The sequence below is a fragment of the Durio zibethinus genome, chromosome 24, assembly GCF_047325235.1.
Source record: "Durio zibethinus cultivar Kanyao isolate XHJ-2024 chromosome 24, ASM4732523v1, whole genome shotgun sequence".
NCBI classification, from domain to species: domain Eukaryota; kingdom Viridiplantae; phylum Streptophyta; class Magnoliopsida; order Malvales; family Malvaceae; genus Durio; species Durio zibethinus.
In genome coordinates, this window is record NC_143185.1 from 1,002,876 (window position 1) to 1,022,507 (window position 19,632).

At 30.5% G+C, this 19,632-nt stretch overlaps 4 protein-coding genes across 8 annotated transcripts; 2 read left to right on the plus strand and 2 right to left on the minus strand.

Annotated features, from left to right (window-relative positions):
* The first annotated feature begins 1,195 nt into the window (after positions 1-1,195).
* On the plus strand, positions 1,196-2,639 carry LOC111315891 (protein transport protein Sec61 subunit gamma). Its single transcript, XM_022917909.2, has 3 exons — positions 1,196-1,371; positions 1,463-1,578; positions 2,462-2,639. Exons 1-2 carry the CDS (start codon positions 1,278-1,280, stop codon positions 1,576-1,578), a joined length of 210 nt encoding a protein of 69 aa, XP_022773644.1. The 5' UTR covers positions 1,196-1,277; the 3' UTR covers positions 2,462-2,639.
* A 720-nt stretch (positions 2,640-3,359) lies between these two features.
* Positions 3,360-6,337, minus strand: LOC111315892 (ribonucleoside-diphosphate reductase small chain). Of its 2 annotated transcripts, XM_089753931.1 has the most exons (3): positions 4,779-6,337; positions 3,728-3,811; positions 3,360-3,628 (listed from the first exon to the last, which is right to left on the minus strand). In XM_089753931.1, the coding sequence occupies exon 1, from the start codon at positions 6,062-6,064 to the stop codon at positions 5,075-5,077; it is 990 nt and encodes a 329-aa protein (XP_089610057.1). In that variant the 5' UTR covers positions 6,065-6,337; the 3' UTR covers positions 3,360-3,628; positions 3,728-3,811; positions 4,779-5,074. The 2 variants fall into 2 exon arrangements, with proteins under 2 accessions (XP_089610057.1, XP_022773645.1); XM_022917910.2 differs by lacking the exon at positions 3,728-3,811.
* A 4,758-nt stretch (positions 6,338-11,095) lies between these two features.
* LOC111316547 (B3 domain-containing transcription factor VRN1-like) lies at positions 11,096-16,090 on the plus strand. Of its 4 annotated transcripts, none has more exons than XM_022918518.2 (8): positions 11,096-11,361; positions 11,898-12,438; positions 12,563-12,759; positions 12,926-13,199; positions 13,543-13,647; positions 13,766-13,938; positions 14,077-14,314; positions 15,974-16,090. In XM_022918518.2, the coding sequence occupies exons 1-8, from the start codon at positions 11,215-11,217 to the stop codon at positions 16,051-16,053; spliced, it is 1,755 nt and encodes a 584-aa protein (XP_022774253.2). In that variant the 5' UTR covers positions 11,096-11,214; the 3' UTR covers positions 16,054-16,090. The 4 variants fall into 4 exon arrangements, with proteins under 4 accessions (XP_022774253.2, XP_022774254.2, XP_089609755.1 ...); XM_022918519.2 differs by having other exon boundaries at positions 13,576-13,647; XM_089753629.1 differs by having other exon boundaries at positions 11,096-11,325.
* LOC111316548 (mitochondrial import receptor subunit TOM20-like) lies at positions 14,709-17,827 on the minus strand. Its single transcript, XM_022918521.2, has 6 exons — positions 17,517-17,827; positions 17,344-17,422; positions 17,038-17,207; positions 16,870-16,917; positions 16,045-16,140; positions 14,709-15,319 (listed from the first exon to the last, which is right to left on the minus strand). The coding sequence occupies exons 1-6, from the start codon at positions 17,610-17,612 to the stop codon at positions 15,173-15,175; spliced, it is 636 nt and encodes a 211-aa protein (XP_022774256.2). The 5' UTR covers positions 17,613-17,827; the 3' UTR covers positions 14,709-15,172.
* Between the last annotated feature and the right edge of the window lie 1,805 nt (positions 17,828-19,632).

The following is a 19,632-nucleotide window of genomic DNA, read 5'->3' on the forward strand; positions in this document are numbered from 1 at the left end:
TTACCTAGCCCTTACATTTGTTTCTCGATCTGTCCTGCAGGAGAAAAGAACCGACTCCACAGCAGCCAGGGCAAAGAGATCGATAGCTTATGCTTATTCTACATTACCATTCCTGTGAATGACTTATGATATTCAACGCAATGGATGATTCATCTGATTGGCATCTGACTGTTTGTTTGGGATTGAAAGGCAGCGTTTTAGAGGGTCCAGTTTTGATGTCCCTTTGATTTTGATGCCTCATTTGTATTGCATTGCTATGAATGCAGAATCTAGTTAGGATCTCTTGTAATAGATTTCATACTCTGAATTTCAAGTCTTGTTGAATATCGAGGAGCCCTTTGCAAATAAGCTTAGTGAGTAGCCATGTTTTTTTTTCAATTTTTTTTGAGAAAATTAAATTGATACGCTTAAGTAATTGATTAATATAATTATGTTCTTGAATCATCTAAATAAGGCACGCTTAGATGTTACATCAACTCCCAAAAAAATGGATCATCCTCCACTAAAAGAAAGATTAGTTTAAAATCTCATTGAAAACTTACCATGATAATTTCTTCATAATCGATCACTTGCATTCAATTTATCTAATATTATTAAATATGACTCATGTTTACTTAAGATTATTAAATGTAATTAATAATTATAAATTTTTTTTTAATTTCACATAAATATCATATTAACTGTTAATTATTTTAATCAGATCACTATCTCTTTGTCTTAGATATAAGATAATAAAAAGACTAAAAAACCAACCAAAACTAAGAAAACACTACTATACTTTGAGTATCGCTCCACCGAAACTTCTCTCACACACTTCAACATCTCTATTTCCCTTACTTCTTTACTTTATCTTAGGTGATATACTAATTTGAGCGATAGAGTACGTTTTAAAATAATAATTTCAACATCTCTAATCGTATTCTTTGATCATAAATGACATTTATCTTTTTTTTTCACTTAACTTCTTTCCTTTCAATTAAAACATCCAAAAATACCATCAACAAAATCTTTTATTTATCAAAAAAATAAAATTATAAAAATGTAACAAAAAGTTTAATCTTGCTTATCAATTATCATAAAGATCAAGACAAGATTAATCACATAGCCGGAAATAGGGGCAAAGTTGTCCATTCAGATGAACAATTAGGGGCATTTGATTCCAAACAAAAGCCCAGACAACCTTATAAGAGATTCACAGATCTAGCAAAGATCAGAACTTCGCTTCAAAGAGCAAAGCAAAACCAGAAAAAAAAAATATTAAAAAAAAAGTTGAAAAAATGGACGCAATTGACTCAGTTTTCGATCCGCTAAGAGAGTTCGCTAAGGACAGCGTTCGTCTCGTCAAAAGATGCCACAAGCCCGACCGCAAAGGTTAATCATTTCTCCTTTTTTTTTCTTGCTATTATTAGATTTTGTTGATCGATCAGAATTTTGATCGAAAGAATCTTTTTTTTGGTTTCAGAATTTACGAAGGTGGCGTTCCGTACAGCAATCGGATTCGTGGTTATGGGATTCGTAGGATTTTTCGTGAAGCTCATCTTTATCCCTATTAACAACATTATTGTTGGATCCGGTTAGGTATGGTTCGGTTCATTTCGGTTCGGTTCCATCAGTTTCTACTTTATTTTTCATGTTATTTTGAGGTTTACTATCTGAATTACTATGGATCTATCATTGATGTGATATTTATCTGCATTTATGTGAATCATTTTCGAAATTAAAGCATTGAAAAACAAAATTTTCTGGATTTTGTGAAAATCTGTACTCTACAACTAAGAAAAATGAAAATTCTCTGAATTTTAGATTTTTAGTAGTAAGGAAAACCGTGAAATTGATTTAGTTTCCTTAATTAAAATTGTTTTCATTGATGAGTCCTGATTTGGCATCTCAGGATTAGTGTTATGTAGTTCATGGTGAAAGAATAAGGCCAAAACTCCTTTTTTACTATGGTGGTTGTGTTTTAAAAACCTTCTTAGGCGATATTGAGCTCAACTTGTTCGTGCAATTGTTACATTTTGCACACAGCTTGATATCACCAAGCACCAATTTGAATGGTCATTAAGCACCAATTTTGCTATAACTAATGAGCAGTAGAGTGGCCGAAACTCACATTTTAGGTAAAAGAATGAGAAAGGGTGAGAAGTAAAAAGGCTTACAAGAGGAGTACTTATTTAGATCATATTTGTTCAACCTGTTCAGGGTCAAATAATGGATCATGCAGGGATAGGTGCTGAGTATGTTGGATTAAGTTGTTTTTGAATCTTATAGCTGGGTGGCATCCATCAGAAGATAAACCTAATAATGGCAGCTTAACAAACAGATACAGAATAGAACTGTCTGCGAATATACAGCGCAAACATCTTCATCTATTATTATTGTGTATTAATGTTTACTCTGCATGCTTCATTTGTACTCGTGTCTGAGAGCTTTGGTGCATCATGCATCTTTTGTTCAATTGCAGGCTTGCTTCATGTTACTGACTCACAGGAAGGATGGGAATTGGTAGAACATGCTTTAGATTGAGAGATAAATCATCTGAGTTCACGAACTGATTTGATTTCACTTTAGATTTGGTTCTCTTTATATTCGTTTTTGTTGGAATTGGCTTTTAGTGCTGTAATGAAATATATTTCTCTTTATATTTCATGCTCACCTTGCGGCCAAAAATAGACGAGATAATGAAATGAAACTAGACGATGAAATTGGCAAATCGGATACACCAAGTTTGCACACTTTTCAGATGGTTGAAAATTAAAAATCAATCTGTGAGGTCCGTCTGATTGCAATACAAAAGAAAAGAATAGGGGTAGTTTTTCATATTCAATTAGGATGTAAACGAATCAAACAAGAACAAATAGATAAACATGTGTCTGTGATTTGTTTATTTATATTTAGAGGTATTAGAATTTAATTTGTGTTCGATAAGAACATTGTTCTGTGTTCAAACTCAGGTTGTTTAAATAATAAAATATTCATATGTAATTCATGTTTAATTCAATTAAGTTTTGTGTTCATTTCAATCAAGTTAAATAAATTTATTCATGAATATTAAATGAACATATTTATGAATATTTATAAATAAACATATTTATGGACAATAAAAAAATTATAATTAAATAAATTAAAACAAATCTTAAATAAATATAAACAAATCAAATCGAACATAAATAAATCTAAAAATAATATTAAGATAAAAGATAAAAATATAATTTTATTAGTATTTTTATAAATAAACAGTGAGTGAATAATAAACCAACACATTTTTAACGAATTTTAAATAAATTTATTCACAAATATAAATAAATCAAATAAATTTTGTTCATATTTAATTTGTTAAAAAATCGAATATAAAAATAATATTTAAAATTATTTGTTAAATTTAATAAATGAATAAAAAAATTAAACATGTTAACAAATAATTTGTCAAAAGCTCAGTTTATTTACACCATAGATTCAATCAACAAACAGGATTGCCATCAGCAGCGGAAGCAGGCAATGGTTCTGGTTGAGCAAGAATTCCAACCTTCCTTGCCTTTCTGCGCTCACGGCGCGGCCTGCGTTACTCCCTCTTGCTTGCTTTATAGCTGTTGGGATTCTCAGGCTGTACTACTTGTGGGTAAACAGTCACCTATCAATCACATAAAATCCATATCCTATGTCAGCTTGAAGAATACCATGTACTTCTCAAAGCATGAAATTTTGTCTTTGAGAGTTTCATAAACTTGACCTTCTTCTGGTCGGGTCCAAACTTCTGAAATTTCGCAAGTCCATCAATCAAAGAAAATATTGTATTGTCCTTGCGAAGCCATCGCTTTTCAGAAAAGAAGGAATGATACAAAAGTGATGAACAAAATCCTTAAAACCAAAATCATCGCTGCTTGTCTATAAACGAATGGAACTTGGAAGTACCGCATTACTCAGAAAAGAATACACACTGAATTAAGCATATGACACACAACAGTGTACAAAAAGTGAAATAATATCCATCTTAGAAGGCGAATTCAAGCAACAATTCTCAACTTTTCAAATCATTACAAGATCAATGCCTAATTCTAGATAGCAACAATTCCTATTTCCGGATTATGAAGCAAACAAGCAGGAAACCCCCTGAGACAAACATGCTGGAAAAGATCAATAAATCCCAAAAAATTTTTTGATAAATCCTAATTGATTATAAATCACCTAAATAATTAAGTGTGATAATTGTTTGATTCGAATTAAATTTGATTTAATTTAATTTTAATATTATATAGTATTATAAATTTTTAAAATTTAACAAATCAATTTTTTTTTAAATTGATTCGATTCAAATTAAATTTTATCAATTCGATTTAATTAATTAATTTTTTATTTTTTATTTTTATATATTATTTTAATAAAATTTTTAATATATTTAAATAAATTTTTATATATAATAATTATTTTATGTTATAAAATATAAAATTTATAAAAATATATAATTTAATTTGATATTTTTTATTTTTATATTTTGTATTTAAAATTTAATTTGAGTATAAAATATATATTTAATATTCAAATTTAATCTAAATCAAATAAAAAAATCAATTTAAACTAAATCAAACCTTATAATTTTCAATTGATTTTTTACTTTTTTCAAATTTTTTTCTCACCCTATAAACAGCACAAATCCAACGAATCCCCAAAATAAAATAACGAAAAATAGATGCAATGAGAAAATTTCTAACGTAGCCCCAAACACCCAAAAAATTCAGACAAGAGATCGGATGAGATCTAGGTAAAAGGAGATCGAGAGGTACCTTATAACCAACAGGCATAAGCACCGTCACGAAGGACGGCAATAGGTGGAATCCAGAGCTTCGCTATTCTCTCTATCCCAGAGAAACAAAAATAGGTTTTTTTTCTTTTGTTTGGAATATGAAGAGAAGTATCTAATCTTCTTAATAATGTTGCTGGTTGAATCCGGAATTAATCCTCAGGGAATAACCAGATTTATAACTTTTTTTTTAATTCATTTACCAAACAGAAGACATTAAAAAATAAAAAATAAAATACAAAACCAAACAAATTAGATGACCAAAAACAGAAAAAAAGCTTAAAAATCTTCATCCATCTTGAACTCATGAGTCCCACCATTTCCATTCAAACTCGACATGACCGCCGCTTTCTGGTACTCTCCAACTCTTTTCTCGAAGAAATTGGTTTTCCCTTGCAACGAAATCAATTCCATCCAATCAAAAGGGTTTGCCACGTTGTACATCTTGCCGTACCCTAACGCTCCCAACAACCGATCTGCAACGAACTCAATGTACTGACTCATCAACTCACCATTCATCCCAACCAACGCGCATGGCAGAGCGTCGCATACAAACTCCCTTTCTATATCCACCGCATCCCTTACAATCCCTCTCACGCGTTCTTCACTAAGCTTTGATCGGAGGAGAGAGTACAACAAGCAAGCAAAATCGCAGTGGAGACCTTCATCTCGTGAGATTAACTCGTTTGAGAATGTTAATCCCGGCATCAACCCTCGCTTTTTTAACCAAAATATAGCGCAGAAGCTTCCAGAGAAGAAGATGCCTTCGACGCAAGCAAACGCGATTAACCGTTCGGCGAAAGTTTCACCGCCGTCGATCCATCTCAAAGCCCACTCGGCTTTTTTAGCCACACACGGCACAGTTTCGATGGCGTGGAACAGCCGGTTTTTTTCGTTGGAGTCTTTGATGTAAGTTTCGAGGAGGAGACTATACATCTCGGAGTGGATATTTTCAATGGCGATTTGGAAGCCATAGAAAGCACGCGCCTCGGCAATTTGGACCTCTTTCATGAACCGAACGGCTAGATTTTCCAGGACGATGCCATCGGAGGCGGCGAAAAAGGCTAGGACATGAGTGATGAAGTGGCGTTCGTCTGCGGTAAGAGTTTCCCAGTGGCGGAGATCGGAAGAGAGATCGACTTCCTCGGCGGTCCAAAAGGAGGCTTCAGCTTTCTTGTACATTTCCCATATTTGTGGGTATTGGATAGGGAACATGCAGAACCGGTCTGGGTTCGAGGCAAGCAATGGCTCTTCTGGAATTGAAGGCATTTTGGAAGGGTAATTAGGGAAATTGACAGATTTTAGGACTCTTGAAGAAAGGCTTTTTCTGATGAAGAAATTGGAGAAGGAAAGAGTGGAAATTTATACGCGAAGAAGAGCGAGGGATTTTGAAATATTTTTTGAAGAATCTTGCGGGGGAACTCAGGTATTTTGGAGAAAAAGGGTAACGTGTCTTTTTCTTATTGGACAATGGGAAATTTAATGGAACCGATAACGGTTGGCGTATAAGGGAAGCTTTTTAAATGGAATTTTTTCTTTTCTTTTAAGCTTGGCGGGAAATAGTATTGGCGCCGTTGAATGGTTTGATTGTTTTTGTTTTTTAATATTTCGAATTTCAAAATATAAATGGCACACATCTTTATAATTTTCGACTACACTCTAAATCAATTCTTATTTGACAATGATGAGCTCTTATCTCAAGTTATTGCACAGAGTTTATAACAAGAAAAAGACTATTATGATTGTGCAATTTGAATATTTTTGTCAAAGATGATTTTTTTTTCTTTCTGGTTTTTATACTCTCAAATGTGATGGCCTTAAATTTTGTTTCTATGGAGATATGATGTAGAGTTTGTGAATTTGATAGGCCAAAATCAATAATAAAAATTTATAATAAGCATATATATAATATATATGTATGTGTAAAAATAACAATTTAATTTAAAAATGTATATATGTAATACATTACTGAAGAACAAACAATAGCTAAATCATAAAATGTTCAAAACAATTTCTTAAAATAATATGAGCAAAGTTTAGAACACCAAAATTGTATGACACATTACCTGTAACAAAAGTACCTCAATACAAAATCAGCCAAACAACAATAAATAATCAGCAAAACATCAAATTTCAAAAATTTAAAACTTTATCTTAAAAACAAACTCAAATTTAGTAACATGAATAAAAACACCAAACACCAAAAGAAAGAGTCAATATATGTTCCAACTTTAAAGAATTAAGTTCAGAGTTCAAAAGATATATTTAGAATTTATGACATCGTCAATCTTAAAAAAAATAAATGTAAACTAAAAGGCAACTTATTTACAAAAGTATAAATCACATTGAATGGCAGCCTCCTAATCGAGTCAATCTCATTGTTTCAAGTTTCACATGATTTTTTAGTAAGAGATCCAAGAGGTTTTATTACTAATCACATGCACAAAAACTCATTCATGCCTAAGAACTCATATCATAAAGTTAGTGCTTTTTTCCCCTTATCCTAGGGCAGATGATCAAATAAGACATAGACGTGATAATTGACACCAATTGATTGATTCGTAAGTAACTTTAAGAAAAATTATGTAAAGGCTTCACATAAAAAGAAAGGTTTATATTTATTCGTGGATGTCCAAAAAGATGTATTATAAATAAACATTCAACACAAAGAACTTTTGACTTTTTATATTATTTATCTGTTGGGAAAGAATCTTAAGCAACTGAGCATTTTTTGCTGAATCTAAATATTTAAGGCATCATTAAACTCTAAATTTAATGTGTAAGTATAAGTAGAGCATACAAGTAATAGACATAATTTGGTGGAGTATACTTTTGATTTTGTAGTTTATAATCCTTTAGCAAAAAAAAAAAAAAAACACAAAAAGGTTGTCTATTTGAGCATTTTATAAGGCTTTGATTGATGACTAAAGATAAGGCTCTAATTGACGACTAATGGTTCTAATCATATATTTTGTATTAAAAACTAAATATATATATTTAAACAGATTTTCATATGGTTTTACTTTTTTTTTTCTTTCAAGAATCATTACTTAGAAGAATTTTACCCTAAACACCTATTTTCCAAATAATATTGGTATGCCCGAGGCTAGATACAATGTTGTTGTCAACTTAAAAGCTAGTGCAAACCACAAGTCTTGGGGCTTTTCATTTTTAGGGATTGAAATAACCATGTCATCCCTATTAGGAAAGACGATTGCCATGCTAAGAAACTTCACCTCTGGTTCAAGTGTTTTTGCGAGAATGGTAGAAAATACTACATTTCAAAATGTGTGCTGAAATTGGAAAAATGCATAAAATTTAGTAATTGATAAAGTTATCAATTATACCAACAAAAAAGGTATTTGATTACCAAATAAATAAATTAAAAATTTGCATGTCTATCTATATAAAAAATACATCAAACAAAAAAAAAATGGTACGGCAAGTGATGTGTTAGATAAATCACTTGTCATAATATTCACCTCTTATATACACTTTATAACCCACTTTTGTGTTAGGTTTTATATTTCCTATTATACAAATATAACAATTTATGTAAGAGAAAACTTTAACAATTGAAGCATTTCATTTTCTTAAATGTTGACAAAGCAACAAAAAGAAGCGAGTGAAATAAATACAAACCTTCTCCATATTCCATGTTTTCAAGTGTTGCAAAAGATAGTTTAGGAATCCAAAAGTGACTAAGGCCAAGGAAACAAATGAACTTGGTAGCATAATCTAACAAACATAGGGAAAAAGATTCTAACAAACTAAGACTAATTAATATAGTACTTAAAGATGTTGTCACAAACATCATGATATCATCTAAAGAAAATTTTCAAACAAAATAAAAAAAAATTCATAAAACAAAGAAGCCAAATTTTGAATTCTTTGGATATGTAACTTACCTTTTTGTTTATGCTTCAAATATTTTAGGTTTTCAGAACTTTATCCTACAATTATAAACAAACAAATAAAACTATTGAACATTAAAAAGTAATAAACAAATTAAAACCAATTAAAATTCTAAACCTAATTATATCTTTGGAAATCAGCAAATTCAACCTCAAATTTCGCATATAAAAGTAATTAAAAGTAGTAAAGGTGTTTTCCTAATCGAAATTACCTAAAACAGGTTAAATTAGTCAAATATGTCATAAAATATATATATATATATATATATATTTTTGTTCAAAGGAGGGCAACACTCTATAACATGAAAAAGAGAGGGGTGGCTTAGTTCAAACCCAAATTTTAATGCCTTCTTTTAAGAGTTTTTTCACACTAGGCCAAGAAAATATATTAAACCACTGTTTTGTCAAAAAATTTTAAAAATCCAAGTATTAGTTTAGTGGAAAATAACCTCAAACATACTTGAAAACTTTGTCTTGCTCTTTTTTTGTTCTCTATTTTTGCTGTAAAAAGAAAACACATAAACATTAAAAAGCAAATCACCTTCTTTAATTTTGTAAAGTAAAAAAAATTTGCGTTTCCAACTTGTTGAAGACGTGCATTCATGGAATACAAATAATTTTAATCCAAACTAACCAAATTAATTTTGCTCTGATGGTAAAATATCAAAAAATATTAATAATAAAAACCTTAAATTCCTACTTTGGTCCTTCATCTTCCTTAAACTCATTTAAAATTCTTTCATTCTATCTTCATTAGTCAAAATTCTGATCTTAAAGCTATAAACAAAAGAATTGGAAGAAAACCTATTACCTTCACATGCCCAATAGGAGAAATTCGATGCCATTTTTAGGTACTCTAACTCATCAGACTAGTCGTTGGTGAGTATGAGATGGAGCAAGGAGTTGGGTTTTGTAGAAAAACAAGTCCTTAGATGGAAGTTTAGTCAATGAGAAGAGTATGGTTGAAGTGAGAGAAGTTAAGAGAAGCAGGAGAAGTGACTCACCTGGAAGGAGAAAGAAGGAGTTGAGTTGAGTTGAGTCAGGAGGGAAGAAGTGAGTTTCCAAATATGGAAGGCAAGGATTGGCTGGGGCTAATTCATGGTTGTCGTTTTGTTTCACATTTCTTTTTTTTTTTTTTAACTTTTTCGTACTTCCGTAACTCTCTTCTCGTCCTTTATTTATTTTTATCCTTATTTTTATTGTAAAATTTCATTATTACCTTAAACAAATAAAAGAATTTCTTTTTTTTTCCTTGAAAAGACACGTGTCACAGTAGTTAGATTTGATTAAGCTAGACGTGTTTTCTTATTTTAGTTTTTTATTCATATTTAAATTAGTTTATTTTTTTATATTTATATTTTACATTTTAATATTATTTTGTTAAACAAATACAAAAAATAACTATTGATTGAATATTACTTTGTTAAATTTTAATTTATTTAAATATATTATCATCAATTTTTTAATAAAATTATTATTTAACATAAAAATAATTTTATTAATTATTAATTATTTATTAACTTCATAAATAAAAATAATTTAAAATTTTCATTAATTACAAACTTTAATATAATATTTTTAATCATCATTTTCTCTTCTCATTATAATTTACTTTATTATTATCATTACTTTTATCTCAAAATATATATCTCATTATTGATTTTAATCTTATCATTAAAATAATTAATCTCATTATTTTTATTATTTTAAATCTCATTTAAACCAATTTTACTTTTCATCTAAATAAATCATAAAAAAAAATTTAAATTTCATCATCCTAAAAATGCAATAGAATCCAAATTAGCTCTTAATTAAAAAACAATGAGATTTCAAAGCTCAGTAAAAATTAAAAACAAGAGAAAAGGGTGGTATGTGTTGCTTTATAGTTTTTAATTTATATTTTTATGGGTTTATATCATAAATTTTATATATTGTTATTAAATTACATGTTGTGGTATAATCAATAAATAAATTTAAAAGTTGAGAAGTCTTTAAAAATAAATTAAACTTAACTTTTATTATTTATATTTTAAGACTTTTAATTTTTTAAAATTTATTCATTAATGATATGATAATCTGTAATTTAATGATAATATATCAAATTTATACATTATCAATTTATGAAATATAAATTTTTTTATTATCTATAAAAATAGCATAAATATGTTTATAAGTTGAATCAAACCAAAGGAATCTCAATTTGTCCTATTAAACTCATTTTTTATTTAAAATAAAAAACAATTTTTATATTAATATTTTAAATATATTTTAAAATTAAAATAATTTTGTTTTATAAAACAATATCTAGGTCTGACCGGACCAAATCTGAACTTAGAAAAATCTTCCAAGATTCGTCCGAGTTGGATCCCGACCCATAAACGACTCCACATGTTTAGGGCTTCTGTTTCCAACTCACGTTATTTTTACCATGAAATATGAACTCCTAAGGGGAGTGGACGAACCATATAAATTATAATCCTATCGAATCAAAACTACAGCTAAGTCATGAGTTTAATGAGAAAGCGGTCTTCTAAAACACCGGCTATGGCTTTCAACAGTGGGCAGAGAGATCATGACAGCTTTTACTTTACGTCCACGACACCCCACTTTTTCAAGGTACTGCTCAGTGATGCTATTCAGCATGGGAAACTGGTCAGTGATCTTTTCTCCATCCTGAACCCTGGTTTTGAATGTTATTTTATTGTCTGCTTTATCACATGAGTATCTTGTTTGTCTTTTCTTTCTGCCAATTTAAAATTGTTCTTTCGTGTTGTCAGTTCTTTGTTTATGTTTTTGCTTTGTGTACTAAAAACTCTGAAGATGGTTCCATAAACTTTTTTGTCTGGATCGGCAAATGCATGGAGTAATGGTCATATAAGCTTTTGATTAGGGTCCTGTAAACTGTATTTGCCTGGTTTGTAACTGGAATTTTATCCTGTTTGATGGAATTTCAACATCCTTTTTTGGGTGATAATTGCTGCTTGTAGGCTTTGACAGAATTTTATCTTGTCTGATGGTATTGGAACAGCCTTTTCTGGGTGATAATTGGTGTCTGTAGCCTTTGACTGAAGAATAATGTGCCCAAATGTTCAATTGCTTCATTGGTGATGCATCATACTAGTAAATATTCCCTTAACCTGCCGAGTTACTTTGTAAGGAAATATGTTTTGATTAGAGGTTTTATGCAGAAAATTCCAGCAAAGTTCGTAAGAAAATATGGAAGTGGAATTTCAAGCCCAGTATTTCTTAAGGTCCCAAGTGGTGCAATCTGGCAAGTAAAATTGACAAAGTCTAATGCTGAGATGTGGCTGCAGAGTGGCTGGAGAGAATTTGTAGAGCATCACTCTCTGGAGTTACATGACTTTGTGGTTTTTAGATATGAAGGGAATTGTCTCTTCAATGTAGTCATATTTGATAAGAGTGCTTCAGAGATAGAATACCCAATTCATAGCTGTCAGACTCGGGCTGAAATTCACAATTTTGAGGAGCATTCTCAAGTGCGAGCAACAGAAGAAGATGATGATACCTCTGTTGAAATCTTGGATGACATGCCACCAAGCAAGAAACGAAGGGAAAAATCATCATTGCCATCTCCTCGGCCGAGTAGGAAGATGAGAATCCATTCAAATACTAAAAGAACTGAGAGCAATGCAACCAAAGTTAGTGCCAAGAGGTTTGAAGTTCCCAAGAGAAATAGAAGTTCACCTTGGCTTACTCAAGGATTTAGTGGTAAGGCCTTTCTTTTACTTTCCATTGTTAGTTTTGTGTATTTTCTTTTTTCTCTTTTGGTTCAATCCAAGAAATTACTTGAGTAAATTTCTTTTATTTGTTTCTTTTCTGTTGATTTTTTTAGCTAGAGGATCCAATGCAGCTAGTGAAAGTAATGAAGGGGTGAATGCTAGTCAGAAACAGAGACATATATGGATGCAGAATACAATGAAAGGCAAGGAGAAAGCTAAAGCTTTACAAAGAGCTAGTTCTTTCAAGTCCCAAAATCCCTTTTGTAGGGCTGTCATGCAACCATCATATGTTACTAACAGAGACCATTTTGTAAGCTTTCATTTCAAAACCTGCTAGATCATCACAAATCTGTAAACTCTAGTTTGCGTTTGAAACATGTTCTAAAGGCAGAAGTTGGAAGATAATAGCAGTATTATCAAAATTTTCCTTCTTTTTTGAAACAATAATTTATCTTTCATTTCTCTTTTACTTGCAGTATATGCCACTGACCTTTGCCCGGCAATATTTGATGAAGAAGCAAGGCAAAGTCCTTTGTGTTTTTGATGGGAAATCTTGGCATATGGAGTTAGAATCTGATAGTTCAAACAAGAAACGTTTTAGACCAAAACTCAGCAATGGTTGGAAGGAATTCTCACATGATAACAATTTGGATGTTGGGGATGTTTGTGTTTTTGAGCTGGTTAAAACCACCAAAATCACTTTCAACGTAGTTGTCTTTCGCAGTGAAGTTGAGGACTCTAAATCACTAGGTGAGTACATTTTTGTTAAAAGTTAATTCTCCCGTCCACCTTTAACATACATAGTTGTTCAAACCCTTTTGAGATGATTATAGGAATGAGTGTACCATGAACTAAATGTTACGACTCAGAAAAAGCTTGGTAATTGATCATTAATCTTCAAGCTATGCATGGAATCCTTAATTAATAGACAAATAATGATACTGTCATCATTCATCACTTTTCTTTTGCAGAATTCAGAAATGGTAATCAAGCGCGCAAGCCTTTTTGCCTAGTTTGATTAATTAGTTAAATACACCTACTGGCCTACTGAAACCGTTCTTCCCTGTTAATACCATTCAATCTATTTATGCAGAAATCCTGGATTCCTCTGTTTTTTTTGAGTCAGATAATGGAAATGGCGCTAGTCTGGTGAAATCCACGAGAAGCTTGGTAACTAATTATGCTAGCAAAAGTAAAGGTGCAATTTCCAGCCCTCACAACAAACTTGCAGCTCAAAAGTCTCAACTTTAACTTGCTTACATGCTTCAGATTCACAGAAAACATTCGTAAATCTCCCATATATTAATTTTGTGCAGGAAATTTTAACCAAGAGAGACGTCAGAAAACTGCTGGTTCACAGGATGGTCAAGGTGCTTCGTCTCTTAGAACTCTTGATGTCTTTCCAGCTTCCAGTAATTTTGGCCCTGTCCCAGAGGATCCAAATTTCAAAGTTGTTGTGAGATCATGCAGCTTGAAGCACGGTAGTTTGGTATGGTTACGAACAATCTATTTATTCATATATCTTCTCACTCTCTTTTTATCTATGTTGTAGACATGAATTTCAGCATTTATGCTGTCCAGGAACTGCATTAAATATTGATACTAATCAGGTATTTATTATATGCAGCATTTGCCAGCTGCTTTTACCAAGAGATATATTATGCCAGAAACTAGGATGGTAACCCTTCAAGTTGCAGAAAGATCATGGCCTGTGAGGCTAAAATCTTATAGTTCGAAATCTTTTTTGACAAGTGGTTGGACTGTTTTTGCAAAGGAAAACTCCCTGCGAGAAGATGACACATGTGTCTTTGAGCTGATTAATAGGAGTGATGCTGTGCTGAGAGTTTCCATCTTTAAACATGAAGGTTAAATAGTACTTTGCATGGCATTTCAGTAGTTCAATACAATATCCTGACAAATTTATGAATGATTTAATCTGATCTTGCACGGATTTCTACGACAGAATTTTTTTTTTCTCATTTTTTAATGCATATTTTTTTTATTTGTTGAATAGATATAAGAGATAAGTAAATTTGTTAATTTAAAACATGATATAATAATATAATACAAATATAAAATATAAAAATAATACGATTTAAAATTTTAACATTATATATTTAGATTTAACAAAATAAATATATGTTTTATGTTTTCGTGCTTGTACAAATTTTGATACATAATTTTCGTGAAAAATATGACATTAAAATACTTGATATTAATATACAAATTTTAATATTTTACACAACATAAATATATAAATAATCAGATCTAGATAAATTCACACTTTCTCGAAATGAACATCCTTCTCACAAAAGTAGATATAGCAACAAGCAAAATGTAATTTAAATGTTGTCAAACAATACAATCAACAATTTTATGACGATTTTTCAAGTTAATAGACAACCAACCATCCTCCAAATAAACCAGTTGTACTTTAAATGGCTAGCGTTGAAGCAGTAGTAGCCTAAGAGCACGGAGTTGACATCGCGGATTTCTAATCCTTGGAGAAAAAGCATTGGATCAAACAAAGATGACTTTTTTTACTTGTTTTATTATTGGTTCATTGATATGGAAGCACTAACTAGGTGAAAAAAAAAAAAAAAACTAAACTAACAGAACATACAATTCTCATTTTTCTCCCAATGTCTCAACTAATAATCCTGAAAGCTGTTTGAATCACCGCAAGAGCATGTGGATGTGGGGGCTTTGCATGCATCCCATGCTTATCGTGGAGGTGGTGGTGGTGGTGGTGATAAAGGTGGCATTTGAGATTTTGCGAACCCAACCCATGCAACAATGCCAACAGCAAGGATTATCCATCCAAATATGTCGTATTTGAGATCACTACTTTTCTTATTCTTTGTAGCAGTCTGCAGGAAGGTAAACAGAGAACTTGAAAAAAACTAAAGCCCGATTCAAGGAGTACGAAGTCAAAAATTGAGCATGTTCTTCAAAGAACAAAGTATGCAAATACGCACTTCAAATGAAACAGACAATCTTGACACTGTTTAAACAATCACACCTACAATCCAAGACCTAGGACTGAACAATAACCCAGGATATTCATTCCCAGCCTGATAATCCCCTTATTCATCACGACAAAGGCATTTCATGGAAAATGGAAAAAAACCCAGCAGCTCTATCAGTATCCCACATAAGTGTGCTACATGAATCCTTTATCTCCATCACACTTATGTTATCATGTCAACTCCCTCCTAACTACTTACGTGTATGTGATTTTTTGAATGCTTTTACCCATCATTATTCCTTCAATAAAAACCAAATGACTCCTATGCACAAAAGCATTCTAGTTCTACATTACATGATTCAATCATCTACAGCTATCTCCTGATTTGTCCTCTGCTGCTACACCTTTCCTCATTTCAGTCATTCTCATTTTAGAGACTTGTAGTTTTCTAACTGTCTGATACATAGTAACATAACATATGATTGTAATGTAATTCTGATTTTATTGTTGACCGTCAAATAATTCTGATACATGGTAACACAAATTATGATTGCAGAAAAAGCAGGGGCAAGAGAAAGTGCAGATAGGAAGAAGAGAAAAATGAAAGGAAGAAACAAAGAGGATTACCTTTGTTGAACTAGAAGAAGTAGAAGTAGAAGGTCCTGCTCCAAGCGTCTGTTGACCTAAACCATGCTTAACGATTTCCTGGTGTAATTCTGGAGCCTGAGGAAAAAAGAAAGGATACTTTTAAAACAATGAAAGACATTAAGATGAATCAAAGGTAATGAGGATCACAAGTAACAAACAACATGTGGGTCAGTTTGAACTTGACACCTCCCTCTAGTCTCTGGCTTTTAAAGTGAAATCATTAACTGACTGACTTTAGCCAAGGTAGAAAATATGTTTTCTTACTTCTTTTTCCTAAGATTGTCAACGCTTGTATGCACTTGCAATGCTTTTATTACTACAAATCTCAAACTTTATTCATTCTGAATTTTAGCAGTTTGTAAAAGGTATGGCAAACAAAATCTAGATTGCCATTACTAAAAGAACGATATCGAGTTACATCCATATGCATCTCAGTTTCACAGCATTGGGCATGCAGGGCAAAAGAAGAAAAAATAAAAGCAAACATTGACAGCAATCACTTCGTAAGACCTCTGCAAATCTCAGTGAGCAAGTTAACCAGTAAGGTAAATACAAAGTGTAAAACAATCTTCTGCAATGTTTACAAACTAATCCACGTTTAACACCTCAAAACCAATCCACTCGCAATTTATTCAATAGTCATGAAAAAGAATCAATATCCTCCCACCAAAATCAAGCAAGGTCCATCCCACACTTCCACAACTAAATACAATACATTGCAGTAAGTTATTCAAAGTTATAAATCACAAGAAACATAAGCATTATCAAAGAATAAACCAATATAAAGTACACAGAGAGAAGTACCTTAGCAGATATTTCTAAAGATTTGAGGTAAACTTCATTGCTCGGATCCTACAAATACACAAGACAGAGCTACCATGTCAAGAAAGAGCATTCATTCAAGCATGCATGCATACATAGATACATCCAAAACCATTGCAACTGATGTTTTGCCGAACAAAATCAAATCACCTCATCAACTGCTTGCTGGAAATACTGAGCAGCCTTTTCGAAATAAGGCCTTGCCTCGTCCTCCTTGCTAGTCAAAAATGCAAAAGAAGTCTGAGCATTTCCCAAACACCATAAAGCATCATGCTTTTTAGGGTTAATCGACAAAGCCTCCTCTAGCTTTGAAATAGCATCTATTTAAACAATAATAATCAATAATTAACCTAAATTAATCGTTTCAATAGCCAAAAATACTGTCAATAAAATTGATACTTCAATTGTTAATAAAAGAAATTACTGTAATTAAAATATAAGTATTTATTGAAGAACCTTGAATCATTTTCTGAGAATCTGGAACGCTTTGAAACTGAGACAATTCCAGTAATGCTCCGGCCCATCTGGTCAAGTTCTGTCGACAAAAGAAAGGTAAAAATATAAACCAAAAATCGATTTTAATTGAAAAAAAAAAGAGAAAAACAGATCGAAGGTAGGAGAAACCGAACATCGGCGTCGAGAGGATTGGAAGCGTAAGTGACTTCGGAAATTTTACGAGCTTGCTCGAAAAAGAGCAATCTATCGAGTTCGTTTGACATTTCCATGGCTGCTCCTTTTAACTTGCTTTAGTCCTTTTTTCTTTTCCAGTTCAATCTTTTGGACGGGTTTTGGGTACTGACAAACAAAGCTTTGAGGATATTTTGAACTCTGTATGTTTCAAAACTGCCCTAAAAGAAAAAAAAATTTTGTTTTTTGACTTTGGCTTCCCAGTGGGCAGTGGCGACCTCTTTAGCAGGAGCTGCAAATTCTTACGTGTCCTAAAAAAAAAAAAAAAAAGGCTTTTCCTGGTATTGTTGCCTTGGGCCCTATCCTCATAATTGGCTTGGGTTTTGTCTCTAATGCTGTGTTTGAATAATCATTAATAAAAATAATAATAAAGTAAAAAAAAAAAGAAAAAAAAAAAGGATATATGTATTTTTTATTTAGATAATTAAAATTAATAAGAAATAAAATAAAATAATTCTAACAATAATTATTTGGTTAAATAATGAAAAAGGAATAAATGACTTATTATATTTTTTTCAATAATAACCTTTGATAATCTTTTTTTACTATAACATTTACATATTTATGTTAATTTATTTCATATTTTTTTTCTTTTATTCTTCATAAAATTAATTATCAATGAAATTCATAAAAATAAAAAAATAATTAAAAATAATAAATTTATTGATCAATGATGTTTTGTATTTTTAATCTAATTTTAGAGTTAAAAATCATACACTTTTAATTTATAAAAATTAATAAAAATATAATAATTACTTTATATTTTAAAAATTTTATTCTTTTCATTTCCCTTCCTTTTCTCTCAATTTGAGATAATTAAAAAATAAAAAAAATTGAGAGAAATCAATAAGGGCTAGGCATACATTCTTTTTTTTTTTAATTTTTATTTATGTCATATACAAATAAAAAAAAATTCCTTATTTCCTTTTGTTTCCTTTTCATTCCATTCTTTTTTCTCCTCTTACCTTAATCCAAATATGCTGTAAAAAAATAATGGAACTTATGCCGAATCTCATATGAATTTTCTATTGGTATTGATAACAGTTCATATTATATTAAATTTAATTTAATTTTTTAGATAATATATAGAATTATTAATTTTTAAAATTTGATCCGAATGAAAAATTATTGATTTAATTTGATTTATCGATTTTTAAAATTTTAATATAAATTTTAATATATTTAAATTATTTAAGTATAAAATAATTATTTTTATTTTATAAAAATTTAAAAAAATATATAAAAATTAATATAAATATATAATTCGATTTAACTTTTTAATTTTTCATTTTCGAACTAAAATTTAATCAAAATTTAACATATATATTTAATATCTAAATTTAATTTAAATCAAATAAAAAAATTAATCCAAACCAAATCAATCAATTATAATTTCAAATTAATTTTCGATTTTTTTTTTTAATCCTACTTCTCGTGATACAGTCTCTGAGCAGTGACCGCTGAGTGTACATGTTTGTGCTTTATCGTTGAAACTTAGAAGGTACAAGTGACACATGCACAACTACTCGTCGACATCCGAGTATTTAGTGACGGTAGTGATTGATAGAGGTGGTACAACGAGTGAGTTTGAGGGATTTAAATCGGAATCGGATCACTTTGAGATTAGATTTTATCATGTTCGAATATTTTTTGTTTGAATTCTATTGGATTCTATTCACGTTTAAGTTAGAATAGAATAAAATGGATGACTAAATTTTACAATTTTAGTATTAAGTTAAGAATATTACGAAATATAATTAATTTGATCGAGTTTAAATTAATTCGAGTAAAATTTATTTAAATTTAAATAATTTTACATTAAAACATTTTTTGTGATGAAATTTGAAGTTCGGTTTATTTTGCTAATATATAAGAAATTTAAAAAGATAATCAAACAATAGCATGATATTTTTCTTACAAAGTTGATGCTATAAAAATTGCTGTTACTAGACTTACCCAATATAAAAGGAAGCTATTTTTTTTTTTTTTAAGATTATATATTTTTTATATAAAAGAGATCGTATTCTAAGGCCTAATTTGAATCTCACCTAATCACAT